The sequence below is a fragment of the Micromys minutus genome (assembly GCF_963924665.1).
Source record: "Micromys minutus genome assembly, chromosome: 7".
NCBI lineage: Eukaryota > Metazoa > Chordata > Mammalia > Rodentia > Muridae > Micromys > Micromys minutus.
The window spans coordinates 70,871,026-70,888,423 of NC_137976.1; the positions used below are offsets into that span (position 1 = coordinate 70,871,026).

General features: G+C 55.6%; 5 protein-coding genes across 5 annotated transcripts; all 5 read left to right on the top strand.

Moving 5' to 3' along the window:
- Positions 1-931: 931 nt before the first annotated feature.
- LOC308422953 (splicing factor Cactin-like) lies at positions 932-3,191 on the top strand (the record flags this gene model as incomplete). Its single annotated transcript, XM_080919552.1, is given in 5 exon segments — positions 932-1,009; positions 1,011-1,067; positions 1,070-1,240; positions 1,243-1,282; positions 1,285-3,191. Coding segments are annotated over 5 exon segments (2,253 nt in total).
- A 1,194-nt stretch (positions 3,192-4,385) lies between these two features.
- Positions 4,386-6,651, top strand: LOC308422952 (splicing factor Cactin-like; the record flags this gene model as incomplete). Its single annotated transcript, XM_080919551.1, is given in 5 exon segments — positions 4,386-4,463; positions 4,465-4,521; positions 4,524-4,694; positions 4,697-4,736; positions 4,739-6,651. Coding segments are annotated over 5 exon segments (2,259 nt in total).
- A 1,155-nt stretch (positions 6,652-7,806) lies between these two features.
- LOC308423000 (splicing factor Cactin-like) lies at positions 7,807-10,093 on the top strand (the record flags this gene model as incomplete). Its single annotated transcript, XM_080919607.1, is given in 5 exon segments — positions 7,807-7,905; positions 7,907-7,963; positions 7,966-8,145; positions 8,148-8,174; positions 8,180-10,093. Coding segments are annotated over 5 exon segments (2,277 nt in total).
- A 1,194-nt stretch (positions 10,094-11,287) lies between these two features.
- On the top strand, positions 11,288-13,553 carry LOC308422697 (splicing factor Cactin-like; the record flags this gene model as incomplete). Its single annotated transcript, XM_080919352.1, is given in 5 exon segments — positions 11,288-11,365; positions 11,367-11,423; positions 11,426-11,596; positions 11,599-11,638; positions 11,641-13,553. Coding segments are annotated over 5 exon segments (2,259 nt in total).
- A 1,194-nt stretch (positions 13,554-14,747) lies between these two features.
- On the top strand, positions 14,748-17,013 carry LOC308422995 (splicing factor Cactin-like; the record flags this gene model as incomplete). Its single annotated transcript, XM_080919602.1, is given in 5 exon segments — positions 14,748-14,825; positions 14,827-14,883; positions 14,886-15,056; positions 15,059-15,098; positions 15,101-17,013. Coding segments are annotated over 5 exon segments (2,259 nt in total).
- Between the last annotated feature and the right edge of the window lie 385 nt (positions 17,014-17,398).

The window sequence follows — 17,398 nt, forward strand, 5'->3', positions numbered from 1 at the left end:
TAAATAAATAAATAAATAAATAAATAAATAAATAAATAAATAAATAAAAGGCCTAACAGACTGGACCTAACATGATCTATCTATCTGTTGAATTGAAGAAACACACTTAACCATCAAGGATAGAAATCACTTCTGGGTAAAAAGGTAGAAATGGTATTCCAAGTAAATGGGCATAAGAAGCAAGCAGGTGTAACCATTTTAGTACCTAACAAAAAACCTTCAAAACAAAACTAATGAGAAGAGATAGGGAAGGACATTAAGTATTCATAAAAGAAAAAATCTACAAGAATATTGCAATTCTAAACATTTAAGTTCCAAACACAAGGGCCCCCAAGTTCATGAGACAAACACTAATACAGTTAAATCACATATTGACCATGTCTTAGTTAGGCTTTTTATTGCTATGAAGAGACACCATGACCACAGTAACTCTTATAAAAGAAAACACTTTATTGCTGCTGGCTTATAGTTCAGAGTCCATTATCATCATGGCAGGTAGACATGGTGCTGGAGAAGGAGCTGGAAGTCCTTCTACTCTGGATCAGCAGGTAGCAGAAAGAGACAGTAAGCCACTAGGCCTAGCTTGAGCTTCTAAAACTTCAATGCTTACTCCCAGTGACACTCTTCCTCCAACAAAACAACACCTACTCCTATAAGGTCTCCCCTCCTAATGGTACCACTCCCTGTGGGCCTATAGCCGCCACTTTTATTCAAACCACCATATTCCTATACGTGGCTCCCAAAGGCTTATAGCAATATCATAATGCAAAATGCATTTTGTCCAACTTTTAAAAGTCCCCATAGTCTATAATAATCTGAAGGTCGTTTAAAAGTCCAAAGTTTGTTCCAAGACTCACAGCCATTTCTCAACTATAAAATCAAAACGAAAAAGCAGATCACACGCCCGCGCATGCGCGGCGCGGACCGCCAAATGGGTCGGGACTCTGGCTGGCGCTCAGGGTCTGCCGGTCGCAGGGGTCGGAAGCATCGGAGTCGCAGCCGCAGCCGGGAACCATGGGCGGAGCAACCGAAGGCGGCGACGGGAACAGGAGCGGCGCCGCGAAAGAACGCAAGCAAGCGGCGCAGTCGAGGGCGCGGGTCAGATTCAGAAGGAGACCATCAGCAGAGGTCTAGGAGGCGAAGCCAGAGCCTGCGGCCACCCCGACAGCACTCACAGGACCAGTCCTCCCACTCTGACTCAGGTGAGGAGAGGGCACAGGGCTCCCGGGCCCGGAAGCGTCACGGGCGCTCCGCTCCTGGTCTCCAGGGTCATCAGCATCTAACTCCGCTCCCGGAGTCCCGGGACAACTGCCCTGGCCATGAGCCAGCAGCAGAGCCTGCAGGAACGGCTGCGGCTGCGGCTGCGGGAGGAGCGCAAGCAGCAAGAAGAGCTGCTCAAAGCCTTGGAGACACCTGAGGAGAAGCATGCGCGGAGACTGGCCAAGAAGGAAGCTAAGGAGCGCAAGAAGCGCGAGAAGATGGGCTGGGGCGAGGAGTACATGGGCTACACCAACACCGACAACCCCTTTGGGGATAACAACCTGCTGGGAACCTTCATCTGGAACAAGGCCTTGGAGAAGAAAGGCATCAACCACCTGGAAGAAAAGGAGCTTAAGGAGCGCAACAAGAGGATCCAGGAGGAGAACCGGCTGGAGCTGCAGAAGGTGAAGCGGCTGCGGCTGGAGCGGGAGCGGGCGAAGGCCACGCGGGAGCAGGAGCTGGAGCTGCTGCAGCGGGAGAAGGAGGCAGAGCACTTCAAGACCTGGGAGGAGCAGGAGGACAGCTTCCACCTGCGGCAGGCCAAGCTTCGCTCCAAGATCAGAATCCGCGATGGGCGGGCCAAGCCCATTGACCTGCTGGCCAAGTACAGCAGTGCCGAGGACGAGGAAGATGATCTTGCCGTGGAGATGCACGAGCCCTACACCTTCCTCAGTGGCCTCACGGTGGCAGACCTGGAGGACCTGCTCGAGGACATCCAGGTGTACATGGAACTGGAGCAGGGCAAGAACGTGGATTTCTGGCGGGACATGACAACCATCACAGAGGATGAGATCGCCAAACTCCGAAAGCTGGAGGCCTCCGGCAAGGGCCCAGGTGAGCGTCGTGAGGGCGTCAACGCCTCGGTCAGCTCCGACGTCCAGTCAGTGTTCCAGGGAAAGACATACAACCAGCTGCAAGTCATCTTCCAGGGCATCGAGGGCAAGATCCGAGCTGGCGGCCCCAACCTGGACATGGGCTACTGGGAGAGCCTGCTGCAGCAGTTGCGTGCACACATGGCCAGGGCCAGGCTCCGTGAGCGCCACCAAGATGTTCTCAGACAGAAGCTGTTCAAACTGAAGCAGGAGCAGGGTGTGGAGAGCGAGCCGCTCTTCCCCATCCTCAAGTCAGAGCCCACAGCCCGCCACAGCCCCGAACCTGAGGAGCAGCCTCCCAGCCCCGGGACTTCAGTGGATCCCGTGGACCCCGTGGAACCCGAGGAGGCCACAGCAGCAGGGGAGGCAGAGGGCGAGGCAGAGGGCGAGGCGGTGCTGATGGAGGAGGACCTGATCCAGCAGAGCCTGGCCGACTACGACGCCGGCCGCTACAGCCCGCGGCTGCTCACAGTACACGAGCTGCCTCTGGACGCGCATGTGCTGGAGTCGCACGAGGACCAGCAGCACCTGCAGCTGTCTCGCCAGCAGCTTCAGGCCACAGGTGATGCGAGCGCGAGCGAGAGCGCCGAAGACATCTTCTTCCGGCGTGCGAGGGAGGGCATGGGGCAGGACGAGGCGCAGTTCAGCGTGGAGATGCCACTGGGTGGCCGTGCCTACCTGTGGGCCGACAAGTACCGGCCGCGCAAGCCGCGCTTCTTCAACCGCGTGCATACGGGCTTCGAGTGGAACAAGTACAACCAGACGCATTATGACTTCGACAACCCTCCACCCAAAACTGTGCAGGGCTACACATTCAACATCTTCTACCCGGACCTCATCCGGAAGCGCGCCACCCCCGAGTACTTCCTGGAGGCCTGTGCGGACAACCGGGACTTTGCCATCCTGCGCTTCCACGCAGGCCCGCCCTACGAGGACATCGCCTTCAAGATTGTCAGTCGCGAGTGGGAGTACTCACACCGCCACGGCTTCCGCTGCCAGTTCGCCAATGGAATCTTCCAGCTCTGGTTCCACTTCAAGCGCTACCGATACCGCCGGTGACGCCTGTGGGCTTGCCCGCCCCGCCAGCCTGGCCCCTGGACAGCTCTCGGGTGGGAAGGCTGAGAGGACCAGCTCTGGCCTTCCCTCACCAGCATGGTGCCAGCCACAGCCCCTCTGGCAGATCCCTGCCTGTCTGGAAAGAATTTTGAACTGTTTGGAAAGACTGTTTGTTTAAGGTGGCAGAAATGTCTTGTTTTCACGGACTTGTTCAACCATGGAGCCCCATGTGGTTTTGATATATTTAATAGAAAGCTTAGTAAAAAAAAAAAATAAATAAAATAAATAAATAAATAAATAAATAAATAAATAAAAGGCCTAACAGACTGGACCTAACATGATCTATCTATCTGTTGAATTGAAGAAACACACTTAACCATCAAGGATAGAAATCACTTCTGGGTAAAAAGGTAGAAATGGTATTCCAAGTAAATGGGCATAAGAAGCAAGCAGGTGTAACCATTTTAGCACCTAACAAAAAACCTTCAAAACAAAACTAATGAGAAGAGATAGGGAAGGACATTAAGTATTCATAAAAGAAAAAATCTACAAGAATATTGCAATTCTAAACATTTAAGTTCCAAACACAAGGGCCCCCAAGTTCATGAGACAAACACTAATACAGTTAAATCACATATTGACCATGTCTTAGTTAGGCTTTTTATTGCTATGAAGAGACACCATGACCACAGTAACTCTTATAAAAGAAAACACTTTATTGCTGCTGGCTTATAGTTCAGAGTCCATTATCATCATGGCAGGTAGACATGGTGCTGGAGAAGGAGCTGGAAGTCCTTCTACTCTGGATCAGCAGGTAGCAGAAAGAGACAGTAAGCCACTAGGCCTAGCTTGAGCTTCTAAAACTTCAATGCTTACTCCCAGTGACACTCTTCCTCCAACAAAACAACACCTACTCCTATAAGGTCTCCCCTCCTAATGGTACCACTCCCTGTGGGCCTATAGCCGCCACTTTTATTCAAACCACCATATTCCTATACGTGGCTCCCAAAGGCTTATAGCAATATCATAATGCAAAATGCATTTTGTCCAACTTTTAAAAGTCCCCATAGTCTATAATAATCTGAAGGTCGTTTAAAAGTCCAAAGTTTGTTCCAAGACTCACAGCCATTTCTCAACTATAAAATCAAAACGAAAAAGCAGATCACACGCCCGCGCATGCGCGGCGCGGACCGCCAAATGGGTCGGGACTCTGGCTGGCGCTCAGGGTCTGCCGGTCGCAGGGGTCGGAAGCATCGGAGTCGCAGCCGCAGCCGGGAGCCATGGGCGGAGCAACCGAAGGCGGCGACGGGAACAGGAGCGGCCCCGCGAAAGAACGCAAGCAAGCGGCGCAGTCGAGGGCGCGGGTCAGATTCAGAAGGAGACCATCAGCAGAGGTCTAGGAGGCGAAGCCGGAGCCTGCGGCCACCCCGACAGCACTCACAGGACCAGTCCTCCCACTCTGACTCAGGTGAGGAGAGGGCACAGGGCTCCCGGGCCCGGAAGCGTCACGGGCGCTCCGCTCCTGGTCTCCAGGGTCATCAGCATCTAACTCCGCTCCCGGAGTCCCGGGACAACTGCCCTGGCCATGAGCCAGCAGCAGAGCCTGCAGGAACGGCTGCGGCTGCGGCTGCGGCTGCGGGAGGAGCGCAAGCAGCAAGAAGAGCTGCTCAAAGCCTTGGAGACGCCTGAGGAGAAGCGTGCGCGGAGACTGGCCAAGAAGGAAGCTAAGGAGCGCAAGAAGCGCGAGAAGATGGGCTGGGGCGAGGAGTACATGGGCTACACCAACACCCACAACCCCTTTGGGGATAACAACCTGCTGGGAACCTTCATCTGGAACAAGGCCTTGGAGAAGAAAGGCATCAACCGCCTGGAAGAAAAGGAGCTTAAGGAGCGCAACAAGAGGATCCAGGAGGAGAACCGGCTGGAGCTGCAGAAGGTGAAGCGGCTGCGGCTGGAGCGGGAGCGGGCGAAGGCCACGCGGGAGCAGGAGCTGGAGCTGCTGCAGCGGGAGAAGGAGGCAGAGCACTTCAAGACCTGGGAGGAGCAGGAGGACAGCTTCCACCTGCGGCAGGCCAAGCTTCGCTCCAAGATCAGAATCCGCGATGGGCGGGCCAAGCCCATTGACCTGCTGGCCAAGTACATCAGTGCCGAGGACGAGGACGATGATCTTGCCGTGGAGATGCACGAGCCCTACACCTTCCTCAGTGGCCTCACGGTGGCAGACCTGGAGGACCTGCTCGAGGACATCCAGGTGTACATGGAACTGGAGCAGGGCAAGAACGTGGATTTCTGGCGGGACATGACAACCATCACAGAGGATGAGATCGCCAAACTCCGAAAGCTGGAGGCCTCCGGCAAGGGCCCAGGTGAGCGTCGTGAGGGCGTCAACGCCTCGGTCAGCTCCGACGTCCAGTCAGTGTTCCAGGGAAAGACATACAACCAGCTGCAAGTCATCTTCCAGGGCATCGAGGGCAAGATCCGAGCTGGCGGCCCCAACCTGGACATGGGCTACTGGGAGAGCCTGCTGCAGCAGTTGCGTGCACACATGGCCAGGGCCAGGCTCCGTGAGCGCCACCAAGATGTTCTCAGACAGAAGCTGTTCAAACTGAAGCAGGAGCAGGGTGTGGAGAGCGAGCCGCTCTTCCCCATCCTCAAGTCAGAGCCCGCAGCCCCCCACAGCCCCGAACCTGAGGAGCAGCCTCCCAGCCCCGGGACTTCAGTGGATCCCGTGGACCCCGTGGAACCCGAGGAGGCCACAGCAGCAGGGGAGGCAGAGGGCGAGGCAGAGGGCGAGGCGGTGCTGATGGAGGAGGACCTGATCCAGCAGAGCCTGGCCGACTACGACGCCGGCCGCTACAGCCCGCGGCTGCTCACAGTACACGAGCTGCCTCTGGACGCGCATGTGCTGGAGTCGCACGAGGACCAGCAGCACCTGCAGCTGTCTCGCCAGCAGCTTCAGGCCACAGGTGATGCGAGCGCGAGCGAGAGCGCCGAAGACATCTTCTTCCGGCGTGCGAGGGAGGGCATGGGGCAGGACGAGGCGCAGTTCAGCGTGGAGATGCCACTGGGTGGCCGTGCCTACCTGTGGGCCGACAAGTACCGGCCGCGCAAGCCGCGCTTCTTCAACCGCGTGCATACGGGCTTCGAGTGGAACAAGTACAACCAGACGCATTATGACTTCGACAACCCTCCACCCAAAACTGTGCAGGGCTACAAATTCAACATCTTCTACCCGGACCTCATCCGGAAGCGCGCCACCCCCGAGTACTTCCTGGAGGCCTGTGCGGACAACCGGGACTTTGCCATCCTGCGCTTCCACGCAGGCCCGCCCTACGAGGACATCGCCTTCAAGATTGTCAGTCGCGAGTGGGAGTACTCACACCGCCACGGCTTCCGCTGCCAGTTCGCCAATGGAATCTTCCAGCTCTGGTTCCACTTCAAGCGCTACCGATACCGCCGGTGACGCCTGTGGGCTTGCCCGCCCCGCCAGCCTGGCCCCTGGACAGCTCTCGGGTGGGAAGGCTGAGAGGACCAGCTCTGGCCTTCCCTCACCAGCATGGTGCCAGCCACAGCCCCTCTGGCAGATCCCTGCCTGTCTGGAAAGAATTTTGAACTGTTTGGAAAGACTGTTTGTTTAAGGTGGCAGAAATGTCTTGTTTTCACGGACTTGTTCAACCATGGAGCCCCATGTGGTTTTGATATATTTAATAGAAAGCTTAGTAAATAAATAAATAAATAAATAAATAAATAAATAAAAGGCCTAACAGACTGGACCTAACATGATCTATCTATCTGTTGAATTGAAGAAACACACTTAACCATCAAGGATAGAAATCACTTCTGGGTAAAAAGGTAGAAATGGTATTCCAAGTAAATGGGCATAAGAAGCAAGCAGGTGTAACCATTTTAGTACCTAACAAAAAACCTTCAAAACAAAACTAATGAGAAGAGATAGGGAAGGACATTAAGTATTCATAAAAGAAAAAATCTACAAGAATATTGCAATTCTAAACATTTAAGTTCCAAACACAAGGGCCCCCAAGTTCATGAGACAAACACTAATACAGTTAAATCACATATTGACCATGTCTTAGTTAGGCTTTTTATTGCTATGAAGAGACACTATGACCACAGTAACTCTTATAAAAGAAAACACTTTATTGCTGCTGGCTTATAGTTCAGAGTCCATTATCATCATGGCAGGTAGACATGGTGCTGGAGAAGGAGCTGGAAGTCCTTCTACTCTGGATCAGCAGGTAGCAGAAAGAGACAGTAAGCCACTAGGCCTAGCTTGAGCTTCTAAAACTTCAATGCTTACTCCCAGTGACACTCTTCCTCCAACAAAACAACACCTACTCCTATAAGGTCTCCCCTCCTAATGGTACCACTCCCTGTGGGCCTATAGCCGCCACTTTTATTCAAACCACCATATTCCTATACGTGGCTCCCAAAGGCTTATAGCAATATCATAATGCAAAATGCATTTTGTCCAACTTTTAAAAGTCCCCATAGTCTATAATAATCTCAAGGTCGTTTAAAAGTCCAAAGTTTGTTCCAAGACTCACAGCCATTTCTCAACTATAAAATCAAAACGAAAAAGCAGATCACACGCCCGCGCATGCGCGGCGCGGACCGCCAAATGGGTCGGGACTCTGGCTGGCGCTCAGGGTCTGCCGGTCGCAGGGGTCGGAAGCATCGGAGTCGCAGCCGCAGCCGGGAGCCATGGGCGGAGCAACCGAAGGCGGCGACGGGAACAGGAGCGGCCCCGCGAAAGAACGCAAGCAAGCGGCGCAGTCGAGGGCGCGGGTCAGATTCAGAAGGAGACCATCAGCAGAGGTCTAGGAGGCGAAGCCGGAGCCTGCGGCCACCCCGACAGCACTCACAGGACCAGTCCTCCCACTCTGACTCAGGTGAGGAGAGGGCACAGGGCTCCCGGGCCCGGAAGCGTCACGGGCGCTCCGCTCCTGGTCTCCAGGGTCATCAGCATCTAACTCCGCTCCCGGAGTCCCGGGACAACTGCCCTGGCCATGAGCCAGCAGCAGAGCCTGCAGGAACGGCTGCGGCTGCGGCTGCGGCTGCGGGAGGAGCGCAAGCAGCAAGAAGAGCTGCTCAAAGCCTTGGAGACGCCTGAGGAGAAGCGTGCGCGGAGACTGGCCAAGAAGGAAGCTAAGGAGCGCAAGAAGCGCGAGAAGATGGGCTGGGGCGAGGAGTACATGGGCTACACCAACACCGACAACCCCTTTGGGGATAACAACCTGCTGGGAACCTTCATCTGGAACAAGGCCTTGGAGAAGAAAGGCATCAACCACCTGGAAGAAAAGGAGCTTAAGGAGCGCAACAAGAGGATCCAGGAGGAGAACCGGCTGGAGCTGCAGAAGGTGAAGCGGCTGCGGCTGGAGCGGGAGCGGGCGAAGGCCACGCGGGAGCAGGAGCTGGAGCTGCTGCAGCGGGAGAAGGAGGCAGAGCACTTCAAGACCTGGGAGGAGCAGGAGGACAGCTTCCACCTGCGGCAGGCCAAGCTTCGCTCCAAGATCAGAATCCGCGATGGGCGGGCCAAGCCCATTGACCTGCTGGCCAAGTACAGCAGTGCCGAGGACGAGGACGATGATCTTGCCGTGGAGATGCACGAGCCCTACACCTTCCTCAGTGGCCTCACGGTGGCAGACCTGGAGGACCTGCTCGAGGACATCCAGGTGTACATGGAACTGGAGCAGGGCAAGAACGTGGATTTCTGGCGGGACATGACAACCATCACAGAGGATGAGATCGCCAAACTCCGAAAGCTGGAGGCCTCCGGCAAGGGCCCAGGTGAGCGTCGTGAGGGCGTCAACGCCTCGGTCAGCTCCGACGTCCAGTCAGTGTTCCAGGGAAAGACATACAACCAGCTGCAAGTCATCTTCCAGGGCATCGAGGGCAAGATCCGAGCTGGCGGCCCCAACCTGGACATGGGCTACTGGGAGAGCCTGCTGCAGCAGTTGCGTGCACACATGGCCAGGGCCAGGCTCCGTGAGCGCCACCAAGATGTTCTCAGACAGAAGCTGTTCAAACTGAAGCAGGAGCAGGGTGTGGAGAGCGAGCCGCTCTTCCCCATCCTCAAGTCAGAGCCCGCAGCCCCCCACAGCCCCGAACCTGAGGAGCAGCCTCCCAGCCCCGGGACTTCAGTGGATCCCGTGGACCCCGTGGAACCCGAGGAGGCCACAGCAGCAGGGGAGGCAGAGGGCGAGGCAGAGGGCGAGGCGGTGCTGATGGAGGAGGACCTGATCCAGCAGAGCCTGGCCGACTACGACGCCGGCCGCTACAGCCCGCGGCTGCTCACAGTACACGAGCTGCCTCTGGACGCGCATGTGCTGGAGTCGCACGAGGACCAGCAGCACCTGCAGCTGTCTCGCCAGCAGCTTCAGGCCACAGGTGATGCGAGCGCGAGCGAGAGCGCCGAAGACATCTTCTTCCGGCGTGCGAGGGAGGGCATGGGGCAGGACGAGGCGCAGTTCAGCGTGGAGATGCCACTGGGTGGCCGTGCCTACCTGTGGGCCGACAAGTACCGGCCGCGCAAGCCGCGCTTCTTCAACCGCGTGCATACGGGCTTCGAGTGGAACAAGTACAACCAGACGCATTATGACTTCGACAACCCTCCACCCAAAACTGTGCAGGGCTACACATTCAACATCTTCTACCCGGACCTCATCCGGAAGCGCGCCACCCCCGAGTACTTCCTGGAGGCCTGTGCGGACAACCGGGACTTTGCCATCCTGCGCTTCCACGCAGGCCCGCCCTACGAGGACATCGCCTTCAAGATTGTCAGTCGCGAGTGGGAGTACTCACACCGCCACGGCTTCCGCTGCCAGTTCGCCAATGGAATCTTCCAGCTCTGGTTCCACTTCAAGCGCTACCGATACCGCCGGTGACGCCTGTGGGCTTGCCCGCCCCGCCAGCCTGGCCCCTGGACAGCTCTCGGGTGGGAAGGCTGAGAGGACCAGCTCTGGCCTTCCCTCACCAGCATGGTGCCAGCCACAGCCCCTCTGGCAGATCCCTGCCTGTCTGGAAAGAATTTTGAACTGTTTGGAAAGACTGTTTGTTTAAGGTGGCAGAAATGTCTTGTTTTCACGGACTTGTTCAACCATGGAGCCCCATGTGGTTTTGATATATTTAATAGAAAGCTTAGTAAAAAAAAAAAATAAATAAAATAAATAAATAAATAAATAAATAAATAAATAAAAGGCCTAACAGACTGGACCTAACATGATCTATCTATCTGTTGAATTGAAGAAACACACTTAACCATCAAGGATAGAAATCACTTCTGGGTAAAAAGGTAGAAATGGTATTCCAAGTAAATGGGCATAAGAAGCAAGCAGGTGTAACCATTTTAGCACCTAACAAAAAACCTTCAAAACAAAACTAATGAGAAGAGATAGGGAAGGACATTAAGTATTCATAAAAGAAAAAATCTACAAGAATATTGCAATTCTAAACATTTAAGTTCCAAACACAAGGGCCCCCAAGTTCATGAGACAAACACTAATACAGTTAAATCACATATTGACCATGTCTTAGTTAGGCTTTTTATTGCTATGAAGAGACACCATGACCACAGTAACTCTTATAAAAGAAAACACTTTATTGCTGCTGGCTTATAGTTCAGAGTCCATTATCATCATGGCAGGTAGACATGGTGCTGGAGAAGGAGCTGGAAGTCCTTCTACTCTGGATCAGCAGGTAGCAGAAAGAGACAGTAAGCCACTAGGCCTAGCTTGAGCTTCTAAAACTTCAATGCTTACTCCCAGTGACACTCTTCCTCCAACAAAACAACACCTACTCCTATAAGGTCTCCCCTCCTAATGGTACCACTCCCTGTGGGCCTATAGCCGCCACTTTTATTCAAACCACCATATTCCTATACGTGGCTCCCAAAGGCTTATAGCAATATCATAATGCAAAATGCATTTTGTCCAACTTTTAAAAGTCCCCATAGTCTATAATAATCTCAAGGTCGTTTAAAAGTCCAAAGTTTGTTCCAAGACTCACAGCCATTTCTCAACTATAAAATCAAAACGAAAAAGCAGATCACACGCCCGCGCATGCGCGGCGCGGACCGCCAAATGGGTCGGGACTCTGGCTGGCGCTCAGGGTCTGCCGGTCGCAGGGGTCGGAAGCATCGGAGTCGCAGCCGCAGCCGGGAGCCATGGGCGGAGCAACCGAAGGCGGCGACGGGAACAGGAGCGGCCCCGCGAAAGAACGCAAGCAAGCGGCGCAGTCGAGGGCGCGGGTCAGATTCAGAAGGAGACCATCAGCAGAGGTCTAGGAGGCGAAGCCGGAGCCTGCGGCCACCCCGACAGCACTCACAGGACCAGTCCTCCCACTCTGACTCAGGTGAGGAGAGGGCACAGGGCTCCCGGGCCCGGAAGCGTCACGGGCGCTCCGCTCCTGGTCTCCAGGGTCATCAGCATCTAACTCCGCTCCCGGAGTCCCGGGACAACTGCCCTGGCCATGAGCCAGCAGCAGAGCCTGCAGGAACGGCTGCGGCTGCGGCTGCGGCTGCGGGAGGAGCGCAAGCAGCAAGAAGAGCTGCTCAAAGCCTTGGAGACGCCTGAGGAGAAGCGTGCGCGGAGACTGGCCAAGAAGGAAGCTAAGGAGCGCAAGAAGCGCGAGAAGATGGGCTGGGGCGAGGAGTACATGGGCTACACCAACACCCACAACCCCTTTGGGGATAACAACCTGCTGGGAACCTTCATCTGGAACAAGGCCTTGGAGAAGAAAGGCATCAACCGCCTGGAAGAAAAGGAGCTTAAGGAGCGCAACAAGAGGATCCAGGAGGAGAACCGGCTGGAGCTGCAGAAGGTGAAGCGGCTGCGGCTGGAGCGGGAGCGGGCGAAGGCCACGCGGGAGCAGGAGCTGGAGCTGCTGCAGCGGGAGAAGGAGGCAGAGCACTTCAAGACCTGGGAGGAGCAGGAGGACAGCTTCCACCTGCGGCAGGCCAAGCTTCGCTCCAAGATCAGAATCCGCGATGGGCGGGCCAAGCCCATTGACCTGCTGGCCAAGTACATCAGTGCCGAGGACGAGGACGATGATCTTGCCGTGGAGATGCACGAGCCCTACACCTTCCTCAGTGGCCTCACGGTGGCAGACCTGGAGGACCTGCTCGAGGACATCCAGGTGTACATGGAACTGGAGCAGGGCAAGAACGTGGATTTCTGGCGGGACATGACAACCATCACAGAGGATGAGATCGCCAAACTCCGAAAGCTGGAGGCCTCCGGCAAGGGCCCAGGTGAGCGTCGTGAGGGCGTCAACGCCTCGGTCAGCTCCGACGTCCAGTCAGTGTTCCAGGGAAAGACATACAACCAGCTGCAAGTCATCTTCCAGGGCATCGAGGGCAAGATCCGAGCTGGCGGCCCCAACCTGGACATGGGCTACTGGGAGAGCCTGCTGCAGCAGTTGCGTGCACACATGGCCAGGGCCAGGCTCCGTGAGCGCCACCAAGATGTTCTCAGACAGAAGCTGTTCAAACTGAAGCAGGAGCAGGGTGTGGAGAGCGAGCCGCTCTTCCCCATCCTCAAGTCAGAGCCCGCAGCCCCCCACAGCCCCGAACCTGAGGAGCAGCCTCCCAGCCCCGGGACTTCAGTGGATCCCGTGGACCCCGTGGAACCCGAGGAGGCCACAGCAGCAGGGGAGGCAGAGGGCGAGGCAGAGGGCGAGGCGGTGCTGATGGAGGAGGACCTGATCCAGCAGAGCCTGGCCGACTACGACGCCGGCCGCTACAGCCCGCGGCTGCTCACAGTACACGAGCTGCCTCTGGACGCGCATGTGCTGGAGTCGCACGAGGACCAGCAGCACCTGCAGCTGTCTCGCCAGCAGCTTCAGGCCACAGGTGATGCGAGCGCGAGCGAGAGCGCCGAAGACATCTTCTTCCGGCGTGCGAGGGAGGGCATGGGGCAGGACGAGGCGCAGTTCAGCGTGGAGATGCCACTGGGTGGCCGTGCCTACCTGTGGGCCGACAAGTACCGGCCGCGCAAGCCGCGCTTCTTCAACCGCGTGCATACGGGCTTCGAGTGGAACAAGTACAACCAGACGCATTATGACTTCGACAACCCTCCACCCAAAACTGTGCAGGGCTACAAATTCAACATCTTCTACCCGGACCTCATCCGGAAGCGCGCCACCCCCGAGTACTTCCTGGAGGCCTGTGCGGACAACCGGGACTTTGCCATCCTGCGCTTCCACGCAGGCCCGCCCTACGAGGACATCGCCTTCAAGATTGTCAGTCGCGAGTGGGAGTACTCACACCGCCACGGCTTCCGCTGCCAGTTCGCCAATGGAATCTTCCAGCTCTGGTTCCACTTCAAGCGCTACCGATACCGCCGGTGACGCCTGTGGGCTTGCCCGCCCCGCCAGCCTGGCCCCTGGACAGCTCTCGGGTGGGAAGGCTGAGAGGACCAGCTCTGGCCTTCCCTCACCAGCATGGTGCCAGCCACAGCCCCTCTGGCAGATCCCTGCCTGTCTGGAAAGAATTTTGAACTGTTTGGAAAGACTGTTTGTTTAAGGTGGCAGAAATGTCTTGTTTTCACGGACTTGTTCAACCATGGAGCCCCATGTGGTTTTGATATATTTAATAGAAAGCTTAGTAAAAAAAAAAAATAAATAAAATAAATAAATAAATAAATAAATAAATAAATAAAAGGCCTAACAGACTGGACCTAACATGATCTATCTATCTGTTGAATTGAAGAAACACACTTAACCATCAAGGATAGAAATCACTTCTGGGTAAAAAGGTAGAAATGGTATTCCAAGTAAATGGGCATAAGAAGCAAGCAGGTGTAACCATTTTAGCACCTAACAAAAAACCTTCAAAACAAAACTAATGAGAAGAGATAGGGAAGGACATTAAGTATTCATAAAAGAAAAAATCTACAAGAATATTGCAATTCTAAACATTTAAGTTCCAAACACAAGGGCCCCCAAGTTCATGAGACAAACACTAATACAGTTAAATCACATATTGACCATGTCTTAGTTAGGCTTTTTATTGCTATGAAGAGACACCATGACCACAGTAACTCTTATAAAAGAAAACACTTTATTGCTGCTGGCTTATAGTTCAGAGTCCATTATCATCATGGCAGGTAGACATGGTGCTGGAGAAGGAGCTGGAAGTCCTTCTACTCTGGATCAGCAGGTAGCAGAAAGAGACAGTAAGCCACTAGGCCTAGCTTGAGCTTCTAAAACTTCAATGCTTACTCCCAGTGACACTCTTCCTCCAACAAAACAACACCTACTCCTATAAGGTCTCCCCTCCTAATGGTACCACTCCCTGTGGGCCTATAGCCGCCACTTTTATTCAAACCACCATATTCCTATACGTGGCTCCCAAAGGCTTATAGCAATATCATAATGCAAAATGCATTTTGTCCAACTTTTAAAAGTCCCCATAGTCTATAATAATCTCAAGGTCGTTTAAAAGTCCAAAGTTTGTTCCAAGACTCACAGCCATTTCTCAACTATAAAATCAAAACGAAAAAGCAGATCACACGCCCGCGCATGCGCGGCGCGGACCGCCAAATGGGTCGGGACTCTGGCTGGCGCTCAGGGTCTGCCGGTCGCAGGGGTCGGAAGCATCGGAGTCGCAGCCGCAGCCGGGAGCCATGGGCGGAGCAACCGAAGGCGGCGACGGGAACAGGAGCGGCCCCGCGAAAGAACGCAAGCAAGCGGCGCAGTCGAGGGCGCGGGTCAGATTCAGAAGGAGACCATCAGCAGAGGTCTAGGAGGCGAAGCCGGAGCCTGCGGCCACCCCGACAGCACTCACAGGACCAGTCCTCCCACTCTGACTCAGGTGAGGAGAGGGCACAGGGCTCCCGGGCCCGGAAGCGTCACGGGCGCTCCGCTCCTGGTCTCCAGGGTCATCAGCATCTAACTCCGCTCCCGGAGTCCCGGGACAACTGCCCTGGCCATGAGCCAGCAGCAGAGCCTGCAGGAACGGCTGCGGCTGCGGCTGCGGCTGCGGGAGGAGCGCAAGCAGCAAGAAGAGCTGCTCAAAGCCTTGGAGACGCCTGAGGAGAAGCGTGCGCGGAGACTGGCCAAGAAGGAAGCTAAGGAGCGCAAGAAGCGCGAGAAGATGGGCTGGGGCGAGGAGTACATGGGCTACACCAACACCCACAACCCCTTTGGGGATAACAACCTGCTGGGAACCTTCATCTGGAACAAGGCCTTGGAGAAGAAAGGCATCAACCGCCTGGAAGAAAAGGAGCTTAAGGAGCGCAACAAGAGGATCCAGGAGGAGAACCGGCTGGAGCTGCAGAAGGTGAAGCGGCTGCGGCTGGAGCGGGAGCGGGCGAAGGCCACGCGGGAGCAGGAGCTGGAGCTGCTGCAGCGGGAGAAGGAGGCAGAGCACTTCAAGACCTGGGAGGAGCAGGAGGACAGCTTCCACCTGCGGCAGGCCAAGCTTCGCTCCAAGATCAGAATCCGCGATGGGCGGGCCAAGCCCATTGACCTGCTGGCCAAGTACATCAGTGCCGAGGACGAGGACGATGATCTTGCCGTGGAGATGCACGAGCCCTACACCTTCCTCAGTGGCCTCACGGTGGCAGACCTGGAGGACCTGCTCGAGGACATCCAGGTGTACATGGAACTGGAGCAGGGCAAGAACGTGGATTTCTGGCGGGACATGACAACCATCACAGAGGATGAGATCGCCAAACTCCGAAAGCTGGAGGCCTCCGGCAAGGGCCCAGGTGAGCGTCGTGAGGGCGTCAACGCCTCGGTCAGCTCCGACGTCCAGTCAGTGTTCCAGGGAAAGACATACAACCAGCTGCAAGTCATCTTCCAGGGCATCGAGGGCAAGATCCGAGCTGGCGGCCCCAACCTGGACATGGGCTACTGGGAGAGCCTGCTGCAGCAGTTGCGTGCACACATGGCCAGGGCCAGGCTCCGTGAGCGCCACCAAGATGTTCTCAGACAGAAGCTGTTCAAACTGAAGCAGGAGCAGGGTGTGGAGAGCGAGCCGCTCTTCCCCATCCTCAAGTCAGAGCCCGCAGCCCCCCACAGCCCCGAACCTGAGGAGCAGCCTCCCAGCCCCGGGACTTCAGTGGATCCCGTGGACCCCGTGGAACCCGAGGAGGCCACAGCAGCAGGGGAGGCAGAGGGCGAGGCAGAGGGCGAGGCGGTGCTGATGGAGGAGGACCTGATCCAGCAGAGCCTGGCCGACTACGACGCCGGCCGCTACAGCCCGCGGCTGCTCACAGTACACGAGCTGCCTCTGGACGCGCATGTGCTGGAGTCGCACGAGGACCAGCAGCACCTGCAGCTGTCTCGCCAGCAGCTTCAGGCCACAGGTGATGCGAGCGCGAGCGAGAGCGCCGAAGACATCTTCTTCCGGCGTGCGAGGGAGGGCATGGGGCAGGACGAGGCGCAGTTCAGCGTGGAGATGCCACTGGGTGGCCGTGCCTACCTGTGGGCCGACAAGTACCGGCCGCGCAAGCCGCGCTTCTTCAACCGCGTGCATACGGGCTTCGAGTGGAACAAGTACAACCAGACGCATTATGACTTCGACAACCCTCCACCCAAAACTGTGCAGGGCTACAAATTCAACATCTTCTACCCGGACCTCATCCGGAAGCGCGCCACCCCCGAGTACTTCCTGGAGGCCTGTGCGGACAACCGGGACTTTGCCATCCTGCGCTTCCACGCAGGCCCGCCCTACGAGGACATCGCCTTCAAGATTGTCAGTCGCGAGTGGGAGTACTCACACCGCCACGGCTTCCGCTGCCAGTTCGCCAATGGAATCTTCCAGCTCTGGTTCCACTTCAAGCGCTACCGATACCGCCGGTGACGCCTGTGGGCTTGCCCGCCCCGCCAGCCTGGCCCCTGGACAGCTCTCGGGTGGGAAGGCTGAGAGGACCAGCTCTGGCCTTCCCTCACCAGCATGGTGCCAGCCACAGCCCCTCTGGCAGATCCCTGCCTGTCTGGAAAGAATTTTGAACTGTTTGGAAAGACTGTTTGTTTAAGGTGGCAGAAATGTCTTGTTTTCACGGACTTGTTCAACCATGGAGCCCCATGTGGTTTTGATATATTTAATAGAAAGCTTAGTAAATAAATAAATAAATAAATAAATAAATAAATAAAAGGCCTAACAGACTGGACCTAACATGATCTATCTATCTGTTGAATTGAAGAAACACACTTAACCATCAAGGATAGAAATCACTTCTGGGTAA